This window comes from Myripristis murdjan, chromosome 16 (genome assembly GCF_902150065.1).
Source record: "Myripristis murdjan chromosome 16, fMyrMur1.1, whole genome shotgun sequence".
NCBI classification, from domain to species: Eukaryota; Metazoa; Chordata; class Actinopteri; order Holocentriformes; family Holocentridae; genus Myripristis; species Myripristis murdjan.
This window is the reverse complement of record NC_043995.1, coordinates 26,888,131-26,911,009: the sequence shown is the minus strand read 5'-3', so window position 1 is coordinate 26,911,009 and position 22,879 is coordinate 26,888,131. Positions and strand designations below refer to the sequence as shown.

The window sequence follows — 22,879 nt, the reverse complement described above, 5'->3', positions numbered from 1 at the left end:
AACAGTAAAACACCATGGTAAACATTTGACAGGTCTTCAGGGAATGACAGGGTGGTGAACAGGGATCAGGAGGAGGCCAAAGTGTGTCCACGCTGTCCGTCAAGCGCCACGGCTGGAAAAACAGCAACTGAAAGGACTCGAAATTAATTTACTTTCCTACTCGTCCTTAAACCAGATAAAACAAGAGCTAAGCTTCCATACTGGAGCAAAGATTAAACCAAGAGGACTCTGTTTAGAATAATTAGACAAGATCAGAGGAAAAGGAACAAGTTTCGGGTGTCATAACCTCAAGCTCCGCGCCCCCTCTCTCCAGCCAGTGATTTCCACCCCCTGGTTGCTGCTCGACCTCTCTATCCCAGGATGTCCAGGTAAACTGGGGGGTTCTTGACCAGAGCCAGCAGGCGGCTGTGGATGTCCTTGATGACGAGCCTCTGCTGGGGCTCTCTCTGCCAGCAGCCCTGCATCAGGAGGTGGACCTCCTTGGGACAAGTGCGTGGTCTCTCCAGCTCCCGGCCCTGCGTGATGCACTCGATGGCCTGTTGGAGTGAGGGTGGAGGACAGAGAGTGTAAAAAAACAATAAATAGTATAACAAGGAGGTAGCCCTCCAAAACACACTGGCACAATAAAGTTTATTGAAGGGATTAAGTTGCCATCCTGAACCTTTTTCTTCTTCCTTTCAAGGGTATTTTATACATTAACAGTCTTTAGCTGTCTTGGACCTCATGTACCTACCTAATCTGCCACGTTTTGCCTGAAATTGGCTTTTAAAGGTTTTTCGGCCATGATTCTGTTTGTATCATGGCTTGGTTGACTCACAATTCATGTTCTTTTATTACAATTTAAACATATGCCAATAATTCACCGCAGAACCTTGAATGGGGCTTTTGCAAGGTTCTGTGATGTAGTAGCAGAAAGCCTTCGTATGCAACTCGTAGGAAAGTATTAGGCCCAACATTAATATTGACCAAAATCAGTGTTGAATGCGCTCCATTACGAATGTGTTTGTGATCTTGTATCAATGCTCAGAAAAGAAACTTCTCATGCAAGAACTGCAGTGAAAAAAAAAAAAAAATCACCGTTCACCACGTTTGGTTTAGTAATGTGAGGAGAGCAGAATCACAGTCAAATATATTTCAATTCTAGCAAGAAAGCAAAGTGAAACTGATAATGAAGCAGCGAAGACCCATTCAAAAATATCACCCTGGTTTTTTAAATTGAATTACAGCGGCTAATACGACCTGCTTCTTCAATACCTTTGGTGGCTTTACACACATTTGTAGCTGTCAGTGTTCGAGCAGGAACTTGACAAAGTTTGGTGGCAGAAGGCAGGAATAGCAAAAGTTGCATATTGTAATATAAAGCCGGTTGAAGGACACACGTTAAGCTGATAAATACCTAAACTCTCTGGCCGTGGAGTTTAAATCCACTGATAAAATGTCCTCTTTGTATTTAAAGTTCACAGCATGAACTCCAAGTCCTTCCACATTCAAAAAGAGACTTTGGAAATGGTGAACCAAGGCCAGACATTCTCTAATAAACAGGCAACTGTAAACAAGGAGACTGGCAATAAAACCTTGGGGATCCACATATTTATAAATGCATGTCCATTAGCAGAGATGGAACAAAAAAACAAAAAAAAAGAAATAAGAGCAGCTAAAATGTGTATAACCAATGGCATAGACACTATTAGCTGGTTGACTGAGTTCACACACCCTTTCCTCTCAGTGAATAAGTCACTGCCAAGGAGAGGCCTTCGCTCATCACTGTGCTCTGGATGCTGTGGTCGCCTGGCTTGAACTGGGGGCGCGTCGGCTTATTCACTCGTACACGCAGACTTATATTCTTGGCCTGTTACTGTCTTACTTGGGTAATTTCACCGGTTGAAAAAAAAGGCCCTTGTCTATCGCTTACACTCCCAGACTTTGTATCGGTTTTCTGTCGCTTCTTTCTGAACTGAACTAGGAGAAGGGGCTTTTATGTTCACTGGAATCAGCTTCAGTCAGTCATAAAACTTCATGAGCTTGTCTCTATGCCATCGTTTAAATATATAATTTGAGAAGCGTAACTTGTTGTAACAGTTTTTAGACCTTTTTTTCATCTGGCCTCTGCGATCTGAGTCACCTGGGGTTTATTGTCACTTTGCTTTATTCTTTTGAGGTGCCCTGTATTAACAAAATCAAAATATTTGTTGATTTTGCTCACTATAATCACCCTTCTTCAAACTGTTGTCATTGTTCCATTACATATTAGGCCCGTTTCCACCAAAAGGTTCCTGGTAGTATTTGAGGGGCAGGAGCTACTACAGGAACGTCCTCTCGCTCGGCCCTCTCAGCTGCCGTGTCTCCACTGAGAGGGCCGAGGAGGAGGAAGGTTCCTGTAAAGTTAACGGGCGGTTGTGCGACCATGACCGGGGCATCAAAATGCGTGTTGTTAAAAAAGCGTGTTGTTAGCGTTAGCTTACAATACAATACAATACAATACAACTTTATTTGTATAGCACATTTAAAAGAACCACAGGGGTAGCCAAAGTGCAAAGTGCACAGTAAGACATACAGATAAAACATTTAAAGACAAGAATAAAGAACAAGAAAAGAAAAAAAGAACAAGACAAGTCCGCTAAAGCTAACGTTAGCGTCCCTAAAACAAACTGTTGGAATCTATGGTAGGCTAAAGGTGTGTTCACACTGGACGCGATAACGCAAATTCGCGCGTCAAGTTTACATTAAAAGTCAATGCAAAGACACGATGACGTGTCGCGTTTCGCGCGATACACGCGACGCGTTGACGCTTCATCGCGTCGCGTTGGACGCTTCATCGCGTCGCGTTGGACGCTTTATCGCGTCAAACGCCTCATCGCGCAAGTTGAAACATTTCAACTTTTGAAGCGACATCGCGTGATGCTTTGACGCGATAGCCAATCAGTGTTGATATTCTCCCTACGTCACCTATGTCAAGAACTGCCAAAGGAAATCGAAAAATGGAGGACAATATTATTGTTGCCGTGTGCGGGCTACCGGGCTGCCGGGCTGCCCTGTGCCGGCTGCCGGGCTGCCCTGTGCCGGTAAATTTTGCAATATGTGTCCGTTGCTAATGCAGCTATTGGATGTAATTTACTATTAACCATGCTAGCGGTAACGTTAACCCGGCATATCTGTCTAGCTACGTGTGTGCGTCTTGTCAGTGGATGTGTGTCGCCACAGATGGAAAAGTCTGCGGGACACCTACATCAGGGAGAGGAAGGAGGGAGAGAGGAGGGCGGGTTCGCATCAACGCGTCCATCGCGCGATAGACGCGATTGAGGAAATAAATGATTCCATGGTCACGCGACGCGTTTCGGGCGTTACGCGCGATTTCATCGCGTTCATCGCGTCCGGTGTGAACACGGCTTAACAGACGGAAGGTGAGTGATCTGCACAAACATAAATACTCTTATCTCGCTGAAATCTTGACGGATTTACAAACGGTTTGGTTTCTTCCAAACGTTATTAACGTGGCTACAATTCTGGATGTCTGACCGGAAGTGTAACATAATTATTAATTAAGTGCAGTATTATAACTACACCTCTGATGTTTATAACAAACCACACCGTTTGAAAATCGGTAGAAAATTGAGCAAGTTATGGTTATTAAAAAGTACATGCACCACTACCACACAATGTTATGGGTGAGCGAGCTGACTGTGGCAAGATGGCCGCCATGTGCGGACGTGCGACTCCATTGGCCGACAGCGCGGACGAGACATCTAGCCTTTATTATAGATATCTATGCCGTGAAGCCCCACCTAGGAGTTTTTCGGGGCCGCTCAGAGTCCCTACCCCGAGGCAGGGCCGTTTTTTAACCCCTGTAAAGGTTCCTGAACTCTCTCCATCGGGGTGGTTCCGGCAGTGGAGAGACACACGACAACGGCCACGGCCCCGTAAAATTACCCCGAAGTTCCGGCGGTGGAAACGGGACTATTGTGTGTCTTTTAATGTCTTGCACTTTCGTATTGGTTATGTGCGCTGCTGCCTATCTTGGCCAGAGCACTATAGCTGTGAAAGTGATTTCTAACCTCAGTGAGGTATTTCTTGGTTAAAAAATATTTAAATAAACTCTGAAACCGCCACAGCCGGAGCTCAGCTCTCCATCTGAGGGCTGGTGAGTCACTCTCTCCCCGACTGTTAACCCCGACCTGATCCAGTGAACGCAAGAGACCTGCCAGCTCATGCCAAAAGGACCTTTCAATCAACCGCATAGCTGAGCAAAGACAGATAGCGGCCTCTCTGCAGTGGCCGGTGCCGCAGCATGCCAAGCCAGAGCGTTTTAGGATGATTTATCTCTGTCACTGCTTATTTAGGCAACATGATAATTACGCCTGTCCTTCATTGGCCGAGACAGATTAGGTTAACAAGGTTAAAGCTCATTGGTTCTGGGCAAAGATGAAAGCCAATGAGATTAGAATTGAGTGGATGGGAAAAGTGATCCACCCTCCTCTTGAAAGGAGAGAGGCTTTTGCTCTGTAATAGCGCAGTTGTGGTCACGACAGAGTCGCACTTCTTGGTGCGCGAGCTGAAAGGGCTGGACTTTGCTGCCCTTAATTACTATGAACTTATTGATTAGTGGAGGAGAGTAGAGCGCACTGACAAACTCCAGCAATATACACACTGATGTATACTATAACAAGAAGGAATATGCTCTGCGTATCTGCATTCTGTGACAGCACCAAAAGATGCAACTATGATAGCCGACTGGCCGAGTGTATAAAATCATTCGGCCCATCAGAGATCATTATACACTTTAGATAAATTTGAAACGTCACTGCAGGGCCGTATCAGTGCCAAATAAATGTCACTGAGAGAAGTATATTCACACTGGACATTCTTGCTGTGTTACATAAACAAACTACAGCTGAAATGAAAATATCCTCCTTAATTTAACATTTACATTAGTGCAAATGCACACAACGAATGTATTCAGTATTTCTTCAACTGGTCAAGTTAAGGTCAAATTTGCCTCTCAAGCAAAAAAAATGACCCATGTGACTGCAGGGTTTAGATATACCTTTACAGGCTAAGGTTTTTTTTTTATCACTTTCCCATAACTCTCCTGACTTATTTTCAGTATTCATTCTGTGTAGTGATTGTCAGCATGTCAGTTTTTTTTCTTATTTAGATGGTAAATTTGCTGTGGCAACTTCTTGTTGTGTGCACCTACCCAATCAGTCATTCATTCATTACCTTGCTAAGTGCTCTAGCATTGGTTTTGTATTGAGATGGCTCAGGGCCGTGCGTGACTGAATACATTTTTGTTGTCACCCGTTGAGATTTTAATGTAAAAATGCACCTGTCTCACCAGCATAAGTAATGAAGCCAGCCTGCAACAAAGATTAGTAGATTTGCCTGGTGTTGGGTTTGGCAGGAAATCATCTTTATGCACAAGCAGTGACAAATCAAACCTCAAGAGCAAAGAGGAAGAGGAAAGAGGAAGAGCTGCATCCAGAGAAAAGAGGACTTTATGAAAGCTGAATTTCACCAAGGAGAGCAATAAATTTACCTTTATGTTATGTATTGCAAATGGTTGATTACAACTTTAGATTAACATGTTTTTACTGGCATGTTCTCTTTGGATGGTAACACGTCGGCAATTTTTGGAGGTATATAGAGAGAGACTTGACACATCATGATATGTAGTCAAACATTTTGTTGAAGAAGTCATGGTTGCCATCGGCCAGTAAAGCTGTGAATAAAGCTGTGCTGTATGTCCCTTCCCTCACAGTCGCCCGCTCCGCTGCAGGCCTAACCCACCTCACTGTTGGACAGCTGGTACCAAGGCTGTTTGCCGTAGGTGAAGATCTCCCAGAGGACCACGCCGAAGCTCCAGATGTCACTCTCCGTGGTGAACTTTCTGTACATGATGCTCTCCGGCGGCATCCAGCGGATTGGCAGCATGGTGCGTCCACCCACCTGTGTGCCAAGAGCTAATGCATTTTAATGTCTACATCCTGTAAGTTCATGTCAGGTGTGGGAGTAACTGGTTGCATTTGCAATTGATTATCTTTTTTGTGTATTAAGTACTATATTCTACTACATTATAAATCACATCCATTACATAGTACAAATCTGGAAGGCTCTCTATAAGCAACAGAAGCTGGACAAACTGAAACTGGCCAATTTAGGAGCAATTCACAACAGTCAGTCAGCAAACAAGAGAAGAGAACAGCTTTACTTTGTCCATTTTATTTTGTCATTTCAAATTTTCCAGTTTAAAGCACTGAGTTTGAACTCTGTACACTTGTCCTTTTAGAGGTGTATTTTCTAAAAAAAGTAACTCAGCAACTTTTAGTCTGCAACTTTTTCACTTTTCCTGAAGCAGATTTTTAGGCCAGTACTTTTGCTTCACACTTCATGCTGTTTTATCATCATAGAACATAAATATCAAGATGAATATTGAGTGAATATCTTACCTGTATTTCCTTTGCATATTCATATTGAAAAGCTCTGTTTAGATTATTATTATTATTATTATTTTACAGGAATTTACTCACTCAGTTTAAATGTTTTTTTTTTGTTTGTTTGTTTTTTTTTTCCAAATTCAAAATTTGGAGAGCCTATTTGTGATCAAGCTGGATGATGATCCCTGTCCTATTTATAATTAATATACAGAGATGCTCACTATCAGGAGACAGACAAGAGAGTTTGTTTAGACTTAAACCTCAGGTAAAGCTTAATTTCATAAAGGTCAGATTGATATAAAAAATGAAAATTTACTCGTCACCACCAAAACTCAGCTCCAGCACTCTCTCAGACACATTTTTGTCAAATTTGTGAATCAGCTCTCACTGTCCTTTGATTTGGCACTCAGTGACAAACAGCTGAACAGTTTCTAATGACGGTGCTGCTTGTAAATATGCAGCAGGAAATGAAACAAACCAAACACCAAAATGTTGCAAAGTGAACTTGTCCTCTTGGGGTCAAACCCAGGAAATCAGGGCGTGATCACATCTTTAAGCTCTTCTCTTCCTCCACTTTCTCCCTCCCACTTACCCGGTAATAGTCTGTGCTGTAGATGTCACGTGACATGCCAAAGTCACCGATTTTGACCACCAGGCCCTCTCCCACCAGACAGTTGCGGGTTGCCAGGTCTCGGTGGACGAAGTGCAGCGACGCCAGGTAGACCATGCCAGAGGCGATCTGGGCGGCGATGTGCAGCATCTGGGGCAGAGTGAGCTGACCGAGCGGGGGCATCTTCACCTCCTCCAGGATACGAGCGTCAGGACCATGGGCTCTAAACATGGCACAGAGGGGAGAGATATCACCATCTTTCCATCAGGGCAGCATGAGCTTCTAACTCTACATTTAAAATGTTTTTTATGGCACTTCTGTTTTATTTGACAGTTAAAAGTGAGGAGAAAGAGGAGAGAGGTGGGAGTTTGAATCCAGGCTGTTGCAGTTGCATAACATGCATCTTTGCTGACTGAGCCACCAGGACACACAACCTAAGGCTATTCTTTCTTTAGGTGCATCTGTGTGTGTATATGGCTGTATGCCTACATGTGTGGGTATGTGTTGTTGTGTATGTACACGTGTCTATGCATTTGTACTTGTGTGTGGCTGTGCAAGTGTGTCTATACAGTATGTATGAGTGTGATAGGCCGCATTGTTCCCTGTTTTGTTGTCAGATTGTGCTCTGCTTCTATTCATTTCATTTGTTGCATCAGGAGCTGAAATCCTGACCTATTTACTGTGAGGTATAAGAGGGATCTTAAACATGGAGATGCATTTCCATTTATAAAGAACACTCTGGCCTCTAGGCTGTGAGGTCTGCTTTGCTATTGGCTGTCCAGATTCACTGAATGCTGGGATTGGTCTGCCAGTGTGTTGGCAACTACGGCATCGACCTTTGGTGACCTAAAGGACAATGACTTCAGCATGCAATCTGCAGATTTGACATATATGAGATCTTAAAAGCATTACAGACATGGTCAGTGTGGCCACATCATAATGAAGCCATTTAACGATGATGGCTAATACAAAGCATAAGGCTTGTAATACGCCTTCAATTGATTTGCAATAATGCAATTCGGAGATTACTGTGCGCTGATTCTCCATTCTCCTAACGTTCTACAGTTGCTCCTCTGGATCATAACCACCCACTCTTACTTCTAACTCCAGCCCAAATGAGTAAATCACCAGTGATGTGTTTCCATCCATCCTGATAGTCCTCCTCTCCACTTTTGTCTCCCATTGCCCCTCCCCTCAGAAAGGAAGCTGTCTATACAATCACTATTAGTTTAAAAGGCAGGTGGTAGGATGGAAAAGCAGCTGCATTGTGGGGCCCTCAGACACATCACCCATGCTGTCTGCTGGAAATGCGATTTCCATTTATTCGTGAACATATATCTCAAGCAAAGTGTGTGTGCATGCATGCATGTGTCTGTGTGTGTGTGTGTTTGTGTGTGTTGTCATTCGCAATCTGTCTCCTGTGGAAGACACCTGGCAAACACGCATCCACTGCGTCTGCTCTAGCAGTTTTTTCAGGCCGCTTCCCAGGTGCCAAGTGAACTTTAATGGGTCAAGACCGTCTCCAACCTCTCTGACTCATCCAGCTCTCTCCCGAGGATCTGAGATTTACAGTAGATGTTTTTAAAACTACTGGAACAATATGCATCTTTTAATCTAAAAGCACCTCAATAACAGCAATTACAAGTGTAATTCTGAATTTATTTCCTTCAAATCCTTCTGAAACATTGCAGGTGTCCTTGTTCAAGGACAGTTTCAAGGACAGATACACAGAGTCTGACTGTTCCAGGGGTCAAACCTGTGACCTTCACATTGTGAACACAATCTCTTTAGCCACTGTAATTCAAAATATCCACAACACATGACAATTTATTTGGTACGGCAAAATCATGTCATGCAAATAGAGCAGCAGGGACTTCTGCTCATTAATGGCAAGAGCCTGTGTCCCAATTCATTTTTAAAGGCTGAACCTGGTTACTGGTTTAAAGAGGAAGAACAATAAAGAAGAAGAGGGCGAAAAATTCAAATCAGTGTTGATTTTATGGGGAGTTTGGTTCACACTGGTTTTGCATGATCAGGGGACTCCTGGCTCCATCAAAATACAGTGGGCAATTTGTGCTGGCATATTTAAATTACAAATAGCAGACATGGACGATTCGGATGGAATAGAAATTACAGGCCTTCTCTGCAGTCATTACAAATCATTGGATGTCCCCAGGTAATATTATTCCCATGCAAATGGGGCTTCAGAGACCTTAAAGTGCAAAGGCAGGGTGGAAAAGCACTAACATCAGAAACTGTAGTCCAGAACAAACACTTTGACAGCGCTCTCCTCTAAAACTTCTGAGTCCCTTTATGACAGTAGATCTTCTTAAAACCGGGAAGTGCAGCTCTACAGCAATGATGAATAACCCGAATAACCTCTCGTGTTGTCTGCTGAAGTAAGAGGGGTAGGTTCAGCTCCTGTGCATGTATCAGGTGTGCAAACAGTGTCTTCAAATGCAGCTTGGCAGAGGAACTGTGGTTTCTTATTCACTCGTCCAGAGGTCTGTGATTTTAGCTTTGATGTTAAGGATTCATGCTCATTTTCAGCAGCCTCCTGCATCAAATTTATAAAGCTCTATACATTCACAGCTCGGAATCATGGGTTAGGCTTAGGGTTAGTGCCCAAACTCACTACACACTGATTCACTGTCTGCTGAACCAGGGTGCAGTAAATCCAATCACTGAAGCACAGACAGTCACAAGTTTGACATGGCATGTGACATTGTTCCTCACAGGGCATTAGCGGGCCCTGGCTCATCGGCTAGCCACTGCAGCTAACATCCAGGACCAGAGCTGCATCATTATTAGCAGTTGGTGATTGAGTGTCTTGCTCAAGGGCACACTGATTGGTGCCAAGGAAGATGTAGAGGCTGTCAAGTTGCTCTGATCAGAGCACTGAAAGAATACAGTAAAGAAGAGTCAATTCAGAAAAGGAGGAGGCTGATGCCAGAGTGGAAGCCATAATATTTTGTTGATTTGGAAGACCACGTTGTGATGCTGAAGCTAGTTAATGCTGAAAATCTTGTTCTTCCGATGACAGTTTTCTAAAACGGTGCCACTACTGACACACAGCTTGTAGTATTGGTTTATTGAGATGAAGAACAAGTTTTACTCAGGGGCAATATTTTTAATTACGTTTTATCGCTCAAGTAACTGAAGAAACAAATTATCTTCTCTCAAACATTCACTTGGCTGGTTTAATACTTAAACCTGCAGCACATAATTCACACCAGTGGGTTTTAAAGTGGGGTGCAGGGACCCCACAGGGGTCTTTGAGGGGCTTCAAAGTGGCCATCAGCAAAATGAAAACTTGTTTAATTTCACCATTGTTTAATTCACTGGAAAGTGTTCAAGTGCAAAAATTGTATGAAAAATGTATGAGTGCCTAGTTTGACATAATGTTTTAATCTCACCACTTTGAAGCTATACGTAAATATGACAAACTACTGTATCAAACACTAAAGAAAAAAAAAAAATGTGTTTAATCACTTGAACTCAAAATCCCTTCAAATCAGGGTCCATTGCTTAGTGAAAGTCAACATAAACAACAACAACAACAACAACAAAAGCAGCTTTAGGTAAAGACACATGCATGCACACATCTCACCACAGATCTCAAAGGGAAACAGGAGTGGTTTCAGCGTCTCAACAGGGATCAAACCTGTGAATGCCACATCGAGCTGTGCAGGTGTCCAACCCACCTGAGGAAGCGGTTGAGGTCTCCATGCCTCATGTACTCAAACACCATGGCCAGTGGCTCTCCGTCCGTACACACTCCGTAGAATCGCACAATGTGCTGGTGCTGGAGCACCGTCAGCAGCTCGGCCTCCCTCTGGAAGTCCTGCCGGGTCGACTCATTGGCGTCCTTCAGAGTCTTATAGCAGAGAGGGTAAAGAAGGAGTTTCTTATAGATTTTTTTTGTGTGCGATCATGAGGGATTATCTTGGATTTGTTGTTTAAAATGTATTAATGCTTCCTTAATGAGAAGATGAATCAGAACTGAGCTGACCACAATCTGTAAACAGATTTTTTATTCTCTGCGGTTTGCATTAATCTATTGTAACATGAGCAGCATATTAAACCACCTGACTGTCCTCAACAAAGACACGTACGCACTCTGAAACCACAAGACGTAATTTAAGTATACGGAGCGTTGAAGTACAGGTGCAACACTGTGTAAGATCTAAACACAAGGGTGGAGTCAGTAATTTCACTTTTACTTAAGTGAGTTTTGACGGAAAAATGTGTCACATTCATCACGTCACTACATTTTAAATCACATCCATGATGCAGTTCAAATTTTGTAGACTCCCGATAAACATTGCATCAAATAGTGATCAGCTGTGAACTGGCAAATTGTGGAGCCACGAGCAATGACAATCCATTTATGCTCTTTATTTTATTTATTTTTCAAAAGAATCATGGTTGAACTCTGTCTGCCGCTCTTTTTACCATTGTATCAGAAAACTCTATCTAATAGAGTTCTTTTTTGACTCTTTTGTTCTTCAGCGGTATATTTTAGTATTCTTCCCACCTCTGCCAAAACCTCATTAATTGCAACTGCTGAGAGGAATCCAAGCTGTATTACTGTAACAATGGCAGTATCTGTGAGGTAGAGACAGTTCACTCACCTTGATGGCAACCAACATCTTGTCACTGTCAGGACTGAGGTTGGCACACTCTGCCAGGTAGACTTTGCCAAACGCTCCTTCACCCAGCTCCCACTTCAGCACAATGTCCTGCCTCTTGATATGCTGGACGCCTATTCATAAATAAAGATAAATGTTGAATTATGATTTTCACAGCGCACATCTTGGCAAATCTTGCTTATTAGATAAAACAGTATCGCTTTGCAATAAGACCACCAATAAAAAAGGTTTATATAATTAGGTTGTAAACACTTTATAAATTATTATTAAACAGTTGTAACACGATTTTCATACATCAGTGCAAGCTCACTATTTGGTAAGATCAAGTAAAGCAAGCTAAGATCTCTGATTTAACATTATAACTTAGAAGTAGAAGCAGTAGAAAGTGTTTACAACCTAATTAATAACCTACAACCAATCATAAACCCTTTATAAGGGTAGTCTTATTGTAAGTTGGTACCGATAAACATTGTTCATTAAAACCTGATAATGTGATGCTTTGACTGCACCCAAAATTGTCTGTCTATTTACCATGTTTGTTGACAACAGTCAATTTTTAGAAAGTAGATGTTAAGTTTTCCTGAAGTCTGGTCTCTGACATGTCATGCTTTCTGCAAAACTTGAGTGAATTCAACAACTGATGTACAACCTATTATCAAACATCATCATGGTGACAGTGAGCTTATCAGGAGAGCAGGAATTACACTCATCACACTCACACATGTCTTTGTCCTTGATGATACCACAGAAGTACTGTGGATTTTCAACAAAGCTGGATAGGCCAGAGTCCTCATCTGAGGAGGGAGGGCTGCCTCCGAAGTTCATGAAACGGAGCGACACCGCCAGGTCATCCTCAGTGCCCAAGACTGATGAACCTAATGAGGTGAGGAGGGGGAGGGGAGGACGACAACAGAGCAGGAACTGAAAGATGCATAACACCTAATCAGTCTCCAACCATTTATGTTCATCAAAAGAGGCAATTCAGAACCTATTTTTTCCCATCACAAAATCGACATTACTTCCCACCAACCTGACTGTATATTCCCTGGTCTCATGGTGACAGTTGATGACAAGTTCTAATAATCACCATCATCAACAATGCAGCAATCAGGCCACATTGAACCAAAAAATGACGAAAGACCGCAGTGGAAGCCTGAATGGTTAGCAACCCTGACTGCAGTGCATATTAAAAGCCAAACAAGTGGGCCCCAAATTGTAAAACCCTACTCAGCAAGGCAAACCGCAGAACCCCCAGAGTCCAACATGCGAGAAAATGGAACAACAAAGAGCAAGCGCGCAGGCGAGGGAGGGAAGGAAGGAGGCGTCCGGGAGTGGGGTCCACTTAGGCAATCAGGCCCACTTAGGCACTCTGAGAGTGAGAGGGGTGGATGGGGATGGGATGAGGGGTGAGGGGTGGGAGGGTAGTGGTGGCGGTGGCGGTGATGGTGGAGGTGGGGTGGTGGGGGAGGTGCGTCCGAGAGGAGCTGTACCGCGTCTAGCTGCGCCTCCATCCAGCGGTCCTTTTTAACGGTCCACACCACAGTAGCAGTGGTCGTTCTCATGCGGTAATTAAGGCACTTTAGCCGAGCCGGCACAGAGGCTGACTGTGTGCAAAGTTACAGCTTCGTGGAAATCCTGTATTAGTTGGCCTCCTGTGCATTACATTTAAATGCCCCACACAGAGGTGATGGCAATTTGAAACAATACAGACATTTTGATTACATTTGACCATCTGACCCATTCCAGAGTGTATGCAGGTTTTCAGAAAGACCGTTTTGGCCTGCGCAGTTTCATCCAGTGGATTATTGTTTTTTACTCATGAGCATGGTTCATTCAGGACAATTCACCACAAGATTATTTATTTATTTATTTATTCATTCATTCATTTATTTATGTGGCATCACTGACTTGACTTTGGTGGACGAGATCTTTATCTTTATGTTAGCTGCTTCTCCCATATTTGAATTCATAAATCACTGCTGCACATAGATTTCAAGGGATATAACTAATCTTCCTGTAGAGCATAAAAACAGATCTAAGGAAGAGAATTTAGGGATTGAGATGATGATTGCTTGACTTTGAATAGCGCAATATTAAAGTCATAATGTCAGTGGACAAAAAAAATAATAAATAATAAATACACCGGAAGGGATAATTCCATAGCTTCCCAGTTCAATATGATCATGTTTAAATCCTCTAAAAACTCCAACACAAGAATGGTCTATTAATCAACTAGTTGATTGATGATGATGTTTAGTAAAAAAAATAAATAAAAAATAATAATCTCAAGCGATAACTTACGATGAATGCCAAACTTGGAATGCTGGCCGCACTTGTTAATAACCAAAACCATGATGAGAAGGAAGGTGCAGGCAAACACAGCCATCCCCACGGCCACAGACACCTGTTCAAAGAACGAGAAGTACCTCTGCAACTCAGTGTGCTGATATTGATATTCCACACATCTGCACTGGAAATGTCATGCACAGAATTATCTAAGCAGGAAATGCAGGACGTACGCCAAACACTCGAGTTTCCGCGTTCTCTGTGACGTCCCCATCCGATTTGTTTGTGGAAACTGAGGGATGAGGGACACATTTTATTAAGAAAAAAAATGGCATCTGAGATTTGTCACAACGAAAAGCTAGTCGATACAGTTCATGCAGAGATATCTGAGATCGTTTTTGTGTGAAATCAAAATCAATCAAATCAATAAAAGGCTTACTTGAATCTGTTGAAAGGACTAGCATGTGGGAAGAGGGAACACAAATAACAGGGTATTCATCAACAAACAGTGCAGTACATCCAGATGTAATCACTACCACAGGTACTAGTCATCAAAAATACAAAATATAGTTGATATATGGCAGGCAGAGCCCAAAACAGAGGACTGCTACAATGCATTAGCATTTACAGCATGACTTACATAGTATTCATCCCTGTTTCAATGGCAAACTTTCAGCATAAGATTCTGCCTGATGAAATATTGCCAGTGTTACACATAATTTGTCGATTTGTGCTTTGGTACATTGTGTAAAACACCCCCGTTAGAGGAAAAAATCCAGCCTCAGATACTCTTACACTGTTCGATATTATCAAGCTGTGACATTCAGAGCATTCCAGGAGTTATTTCGTGATGAAGTGTTGTAATTTGTTTTTTTTTCCCATGTACCCACTTTCCTGCGCCCTGCCTCATCTACTTCTACTCTAATCAGTGGTTTCCTACAGAACGACTTTCAACAGCCCCCAGACGAGGAGCATAAACTCGCTGTTTTCAATCAAAGGTGGGATTATATAGGGACATAAACAGCTTGACCATTCAGCTACAGGTTATATGTGTATGTGCTCCTTACTCAAAGCACAACGCATCTTGTGACTGCACTGCATTATGGTCTGTTTTGTCCCAGTGTGCTTGCTGGGCACTGGCACAAAGTGCAAGTGAAGTCCTTTCTTTTTTTTTAATCTCCAAAACCTAACATTAATTGCTGTTGTTTTAAACAGGTGAATAAAAAATTTGCTTTCAAGCTGTCTTGTAGTTGTACTGGAAATATATTAATATGATGTTACACTGTCTATGGCTGCACAGTTTCTGCGGTAATAAGAAATATAAACCAAAATAGGGCCAGGAATGCAAGGTTCATGGAAAAAACTGTTTTGTTAAAGTGGACTTTTCATCAACACCTGCTCTTATCTTTTTTGGATCCTGCAAAACGAAATATACTAAAAAAAAAAAACTCACCTGGGATTATCCCCTCAGGATCAAATGGATCAAAGGGGTTGTCCATGAACTTCCCAGTGGCGGTGGCCTCATCGCGTCCTAGCTTGTTCTCCACTATGATAGTGTAGTAGCCGTTGTTGAGGTGAGTGGGCTTGTTGAGGAACAGACAGCCGTGTTTCACCGATCCATCGTCTGTGTCAGGGATGAGCTGGGTGTAGGTGTAGCGGGTCTCTGTGAGCGCTGAGCCGTTGTACAGCCAGCGGATGGATGGCTCAGGATTGCCGTCCACAGCGAAGGGGAAACACCAGTGGTGCTGGGATTCAGCGTCTCTCAGGAAGATGATTTTGACTGGAACTGTTGAGAGATGGTACATTTAAGTGTTAATGAAACAAAAAAAGATATTTCCCCTTTTTCCTGTAATGCAAGTCGATACATCCAGATAGTTGGGCAGGTTTCCAGTCCCTGTCTCCCTCCCTGTCTTCTTGCACCCCTGTCCTGGACGGTTATTGTTTTGTGGAGCTCAGACGTGAACTCTTTATGGAAATGTGCATCGATCTGCCACTGATTTGCACTCATTCGAGGTGGAGAATACAGTTTGCCATTCTTCTTCAGCAGGAAATAGTTCTGAGCAAAACTCTTCACTCCTGCGAGCTGTAGATTATATCAGATATGTGTCTTTTTGACCGAGAGAGAGAGAGAGATGTAAAACTTTGACAGTTTGAGCTTCACAAAACAGCACACCTCCAGCCTCACTGTACTGGGGTGAAGGGAGACAGGGGAGGCTGTGACAGACTGGAGGCTGTGCTTCCTTTGTGCTCATTTAACTGTAAGACATAATGTGCAATTAAAGTAAACATTGTTATTTTGACTTACTATTTTCTAAAACTAATGTTAGGATGGCCATGGAGCGGCTGGATAGTTGAATTCATGAGGCTTGAGACCAAGGTCAGGTGTAAAGTATAGTCCAGTGTCTTAGACATAATGATTATATCATGATTAAAAAAAACATTTTTAGCACTAGAACCTCAACTTGAATCATAATCTATGCCTGAACAGTGACAGAAATCAGGAGAAATGTAGAATTGTTGCTCAAAAACACCACAGCTGCACAAAAATGACAGAGAAACCCCTGCTGGAAGCCTCATCAAATAACACAGACAGCATCTTAAGTGAGAAAATAGCTTTTTTTTTTTTTTTTTTTTTTTTTTTTGTATTTTGGGGGAATGTTTCTTTAAGGGGTGGGAGGAAGCTGAAGGTTAGAAAAGCAGGTTTGTGAGCAGAGGGATGTCTGAGTCGCTCTCTCTCCTCCTTTGACAAGTAAAGCTGAGATGCTTGAGCTGCTCAGTGGCCATGCAACAGATGACTGTGGTTGTGCTGGGCAGGTTCCAGGTGTGGATGTATGAATAAAAATTATACTGAAAGTCTATAAAGCCAAATGAGAAAAAAAAAAAAGATGAAAGAGGTAGTATGACGCAATCGCCAATAAGTTAAAACCATGATTAGGGAAAGAGCGCATTTGAAATCATCAGACTATACACCATGCTTTTATGCTGAATGTGCACGTTGGCCATGTCTAACATAAAGTCACTGGATGGTCAAGCGCCCTATAGGTTCCCCTTAAGTTTCCATAAATCAATGTTCTCCATCTGTACTGCAAAACCTGTGCTGACCTGCAATGAATAATGAATCCTGGTCCTCGCTGGGGCCCTGACCACAAGAGCTACCTGGACGTGAGGATGCAGGAAATGGCCTCGTTTAGATCGAAGCCGGCGCTGATGCTGCGGAGACCCCTCGCTCTGCACCGACCATTCTGCTGCTCTTAACCCGTGACCCTGCCTCACAAAGTGCTGCGCTAAGAGGATACTGAGGCATTTGTCTCTTCGGGCCTCGTGGTCTTCGCTCGACGCCTCGTCCGACTCTGTTGCGCTGGGAGAATATTAGCGGCTACCTGTCACGTTTAACTAATCATCCACTGGCAACCTCGACTAATTGCACATGAGCTGTAAGATTAGAGGGGTCCATTCTATTCACGATTTCAAACAATCACAATTGTACAAAATGTTTGCTGCCATCTGGGGCAAATTTCAGCTGTGCAGACGTACGGTGGTTCACAGTTAACTAACCTTTGCTTACAAAGTAGTAACATGGGTGATGATGTGTCCTCTTCTCTCAATGGATACATTATTCTTTGAACTAAAGCTCCTCCATTCTGAATTTGACCTTTCACTTTGAAGTGGTGAGTAATATTCCAGAGAGCACAATTTAGAAAAGCACATTTTCACTCTTTTTTGAGGGGGAAGCCACGCCGGTCCTGTGAATCAATGGCACAGAGAGGCACTCTGCTGTAAACACCCACTGTTCTGGGAGGTAATTAAGAGTAATTAAAGGGCTCGCGGTTAACGAGTGTCCGTCCACCAGGGGGGCTGATGTTGATAGATTAGCAGCACTAACGCATTTACTGACTGCCAATCACTGCGGATGAAGCGGTTTTCCGGAGTAGGAGGGAAAAGTCCATTAGCACAGGCTCAAATCAGATCTTAGCACGGTTATCAGCCCCATTTTCCTGATGTTCATTATCTGTCCCTCGATGCTCATGCGTTCGGCTACAGTTGATTGGCACCCCCACTCTTTTTGGGCTTTATTTCCTAATGAATGTCACTGAGTTGGTGATATATGATACTGTTTGGGCAATATTGTCAGTAATGTATCACTAATGCATTCGACGCTGTTGTCTGTGGGGCCACTGGGTGCTGTCGCTCCTCGGCGCTGTTCAACTTTCAGGCGCACTAATGCATCTGAAAGTCGAAAACAACAATAAGTCTCCCGGGTCGAGCTGCAGCTGTAATCAGAAGTGCAGTGTGTGTGAGGTGAAGGAGTTCTTCAAGAGCAGGGTGAGGTGAGGTTACTTTGCTCTGCCCTCTTATTGTATCCCTGCATTAAATGACAAAACCTACCTACAGCACTTCTAACATATTATTGTAACACTTTCTTGCTAGTTGCCAGAATGAGTGACAGCTGACAGAAAGCTCCATTAGAAGCTTGGTGGGAACATACACTTATTTGACGAAGGGGCATTTATGAGAACTCGGTGCAGAGCATTTTCTTTTCTCTGGCTGTCCACCCTGCCTGCACAAGAAAAATGGACCCAGTATGCTCTTGCCCTAACCTCCATTAAGGCCGACAACTTGTATTGAGCCTGTGAGCTTTCAAGAGTGTGGTTTTATTTTGCAGGCACTTACACTCTATGTCCAACTGCACCATCTCCTCCCCGGGCCCAGCTTGGTTCTCGGCCTGGCACGTCAGGTTGTGGAGGTTGTCGCTGGAGGAAACCTTGGTGAGGTGAAGGACAAGCTCTACCATGGAGTCCCAGATTCTCCCCTTGAGCCAGCGGGGCGCACAGGGAGCAGAGGCAGTTAGCATGGCCAAGTCAAAACTGTGTATGGAGCACTGAGTTACTTACAGAACAGAAGGACGAGGCAGAGATCAAACACTGTTAAAAGGATTGCCACAGCAATCCTTTTAACAGTGTTTGAGGCACACTGTGCACACTCGAGAAGTACTATGAAATACTGTACATTATGCCTTAATAACAACTCTTCAAGGTGGTTCAAGGACACATCGAATAATGTTTTGCAAGTCCATCCGCCTTAAAATTCACCTTTATTGTAAATGAGCATGACATTCAGTGAAATAACAGGGGATAAGGTGCAAAAAATGTTCATCTTAGTCAATAATTTATTGTTGCAATGTTAATGTTCTTTAAAAAAAAAAAAAAAAAAAAAAAAAAAAAAAACATTTGTCATGAAAGGTAGCCTTGATACAGCTGGAGTGATGCGGCTTGGCTCTTGTTCCATAACTTGAATGATTTGAAAGCTTAGATTTATTGGAGATTAAAACTTTAAAATTGTGTCCTTTGTGAATTTAGGTTTCAAAATTACCCCTGGCAAATGTGCTGCTTCACTGCTACTGGTGATTATTACAAAAAAAAAACAAAAAAAACAAAAAACAAATCATCCAGTACCTGGATGTTGTATTGAGAAGCCAGGCCATCCAGTGCCCAGGTCACCGTCGGAGTGGGACTTCCTGTCACGTGGCACTCAAACGTCAGGTTGCCCCCCTCCTGGATCTTACTGTCAGAGGCTCGAATCACCACCTCAGGCAGACCTGAACAGAGCAGCGGGCACAGAATGACTGCACTCATCTTTTATGAGATGGCACACTGAGGAGTTCAGATGGACAACACTTAATGGACAATTACTATTATTATTTTAAAGATTAGTTTTTGGGCTTTCTGCTTTATTTGATGGTGGCAGCAGAGAGAGAGAGGAAAAGGCCAACAGGCAACAAAATGAGCTGCAAGGTTAGGAATCTGTTCACGTTTCTTGGCAACAAGACCTTCTCACTCTGTGTAATGAAAGCCATAATCCTGTTGCCTATCAGAGTTGTGCAGAAAGTCACCCTGCTTTAAAAATCATAGTGTGCCAATTAATTTAGCAGTGTCGCAGCAGTGTCAGATCACTGGTTCTCAGCCTTGTCAGGTTATGAGCCTCTAAAATCGGTGCTGCCTGCTTCCAGATTCATGTTGCAGAGCTAATATGCAGAATGGTGAACTCAGTGGTGAACCACATGATTTCTATATTCCCTTTTCATGCAATTTTATCTGATTAATTCTTGAGAAAAGGTGTGTGGTTTCAAATATTCATTAATCAACAAGAAAAGGAGATTCATCACAAAGATTAAAAAAGGATAAGGCATTTTCCACATCTCAGATTACATAAATCATCTTGCCGCTCCCCCAAAATCACAGCTGAGAGCCACAAAGTTGGCACATCTTACTCTAATTATTCATAACAAAATGTCTAATTTTGCATATGTGTTCAAATGGAAAAATGAAAGAGGAACGCACTGCAATTATCCAGCTCCAAAGAGTTCAGTGGGATTTCCTGGTTGTCGGACTTGCAATACAAGACTTGGTTTTCCAGGTCACCGCGTTCATTACGCTGCCACTGCTGCAGCCAGTGGATATCACATGAGCAAACGAGAGGGTTGTCCTTCAAAACCCTGAGAGGGAAAAAGAAAAAGAAAGTGAAAACAGGCATCTCTTGGTCATAGATTCTGTTTTTGAGTCCACATGTTCCACTATAGAGACAGGAGCTTCAGCCAGGAGATGCACACATACATAGGATATAATAGAGAAAATAATAAATGGTAAGATGACACTGAGCAAGAAAACAAGCATGAAACTTTCCAGACTCAAAGTGCCCCTGCATGCATCCTACTAAACATCCTCACTAAAGCCATTTGCCACTTCATTGTACCGGCTTGGCTCAGCTCCTCCTTACTTTATTCGCTTTATTTTTCTGGATTTCTTTTTTCATTTTCCACCAGCCTCCCGTGGGCATGTTGACTAGTTTTTCCTCCCCTCTCTACCAGCCTCCCACGTTAGTATTTTATTTTCCAAAACATGGATAGATTATCAACTATAATACAAAATTGCCGATTGTTGCTTTGTCATTTCCTGGTTGTACAGACAGCGTCAACCTTTGACTCTGGCTTTTTGCATTTTTTTTTTTTTTTTTTTTTTTTTTTTTTGCATGTATTCCACTAAACAACTCTCACCAACTGTCCCTCATAAGCCCATGTGTGAGTGAGTGAGTGAGTGAATGAGTTGAGTGAGTGAGTGAGTGACCATGATTTACCACGTATAGCCCACAGTGGCAGTAACGTACGATCAAAACGGCAAAGTTTAAGGGGTTTTGTGCTGTTTTTAGTGTATTTCACAGATATATAACAATGGACATTTTGTACGAACCAAATCCACCATGGGCTTTTCAGTCAGAATAGAATACACACATTTCATTTGACCTTTCCATTTTGATGCATTTAATGTACATTTTTTTTAAAGAACTGCACTTGAAAGAGGAACATAAAACTTCTCATACCTTGAATCTCACTTAAAATGAATACTTCTACTTTAATCTGTTCTCAGTCTTTGAAAACGCTTTTGAAAACGCCCGAAAAGGCTGACCTTTTCCTTGCCTGATCCAAGTGCATTTACGTGGAGATAAGCTTGTGGCTGCGTATTCTGAAAAGACAGTCACACTGTGCGAGCATGTGATGAAAATCTTCCCAGCACATTATTCACTTGCAAAGGTGTAGCAACATAATGCAAGTACAAAATGTATTAAAAAATGTAGCCAAAGAGTTTACTTATGCAGAGGATAATTCTGGGAACTGCTGCAAGTTTGATTAGGTCTGCACCCTTTACATTCATACTGTGCGGCTGCATCCTGGTGACTATATCATGTGTTTGGGATGTTTAAGCATTAACACAGCATTAAAACCAAGTTCAAATAAAGTGTTAAGCCTGTATTTTTGGGCTTCTGTCACTCATTCATGCTTTGATTGTGAATTTTCCACATAAATTTAGCATTTAGTCACCAATTCTTATGCAACAAAGGCTCCAGGTTTGTGACTCAGTCTATTGACGCTGACTCTGGACAGCTTGAGATCCCGTGCCAAGTTGTAAATGAAGCCCGTTGTCTGTCAATAAGTCTTAATGGGATTTCAGCTGTAGCACGCGTTTCTTTTTCACTTTTTGTGGTGCAATATGGGCTGCACGCACACATCTCTCTCACTTGCTGCGTGTAAATGCTGTCAACATTATGTTTCAAACACGGCTGCAGGTGGGGAGCTGCGAAAGAGGCCCGCTGGATTTCACTCTCACCTGCGCACTTGCATCTTTTGTGTTTTCTTTAACTTGCTATCGCTTTATGCATGTTTTACTTTATGCAAAACATGTCATGTTTCTGCTCAAATCTAAAAGAGACAGGCCTGGAGCTCTTTAGCAGCCAGCTCCAGCCACCATGCATGTTTGATGTTAAAAAGAAGCCATTTAGACAAGTTTCATTCCCAGGCTAATTTTCCCTCAACTCTTAAAGTATAATTTAGGTCATTTACTACATGGGCCTTATTTTCCTAGTTTGTTCCTTCAGAATGATCGATTGTCTCCGAAATTTCGTCTCTTACTGTAAGGCTTCGTGCACTTACGGAGCGCTGTTTTCCAATACACACCAAGGAGGCCAACACAATCTCCAAGAGTTGAAGCCAAAACGCCAAAAAGCTCAATCAATCATCACAATGGCAAAAAAACGGGGAAAATAAGGCTCAGGTTGAAAATAACTAGAATTATCCTCAACAAAAAGCCATCCAGGAGAAGCCCAGCTGCCTAAGTGAAGCTGTGGCACTGACTCAGACCTTGACATCTAGTCAACCATCCGGAGAGCAGACCAGATGGACAGTCAAACAGCACATAATAGACAACAGAGAAAAGATGAGGCGAAAATGAACAAAATAGATTCCCCTCAGCGTTAATGTATTCCACGCTGCAGCAGAGTACTTCGAGGAAGAGGAGGCATGTAACGTCTGGCAGTGGCTCTTAAACACGGCTGTTAAACTCATGATGAGG

The 22,879-nt window shown here is 42.7% G+C and overlaps 1 protein-coding gene across 1 annotated transcript in view; it reads right to left on the bottom strand.

Moving 5' to 3' along the window:
* Nucleotides 1-350: 350 nt before the first annotated feature.
* Nucleotides 351-22,879, bottom strand: part of ntrk1 (neurotrophic tyrosine kinase, receptor, type 1) — a 33,874-nt gene continuing 11,345 nt past the window's right edge. The window contains exons 5-17 of the mRNA XM_030071946.1: nt 20,318-20,472; nt 19,433-19,575; nt 18,651-18,789; nt 15,433-15,765; nt 14,425-14,436; nt 14,213-14,280; nt 13,995-14,097; nt 12,413-12,568; nt 11,676-11,806; nt 10,746-10,918; nt 7,024-7,264; nt 5,785-5,943; nt 351-536 (exon numbers count right to left, since the gene is read on the bottom strand). Coding sequence (XP_029927806.1) covers nt 351-536; nt 5,785-5,943; nt 7,024-7,264; nt 10,746-10,918; nt 11,676-11,806; nt 12,413-12,568; nt 13,995-14,097; nt 14,213-14,280; nt 14,425-14,436; nt 15,433-15,765; nt 18,651-18,789; nt 19,433-19,575; nt 20,318-20,472 — 1,999 coding nt within the window. The remainder of the gene's footprint in view (nt 537-5,784; nt 5,944-7,023; nt 7,265-10,745; nt 10,919-11,675; nt 11,807-12,412; nt 12,569-13,994; nt 14,098-14,212; nt 14,281-14,424; nt 14,437-15,432; nt 15,766-18,650; nt 18,790-19,432; nt 19,576-20,317; nt 20,473-22,879) is intronic.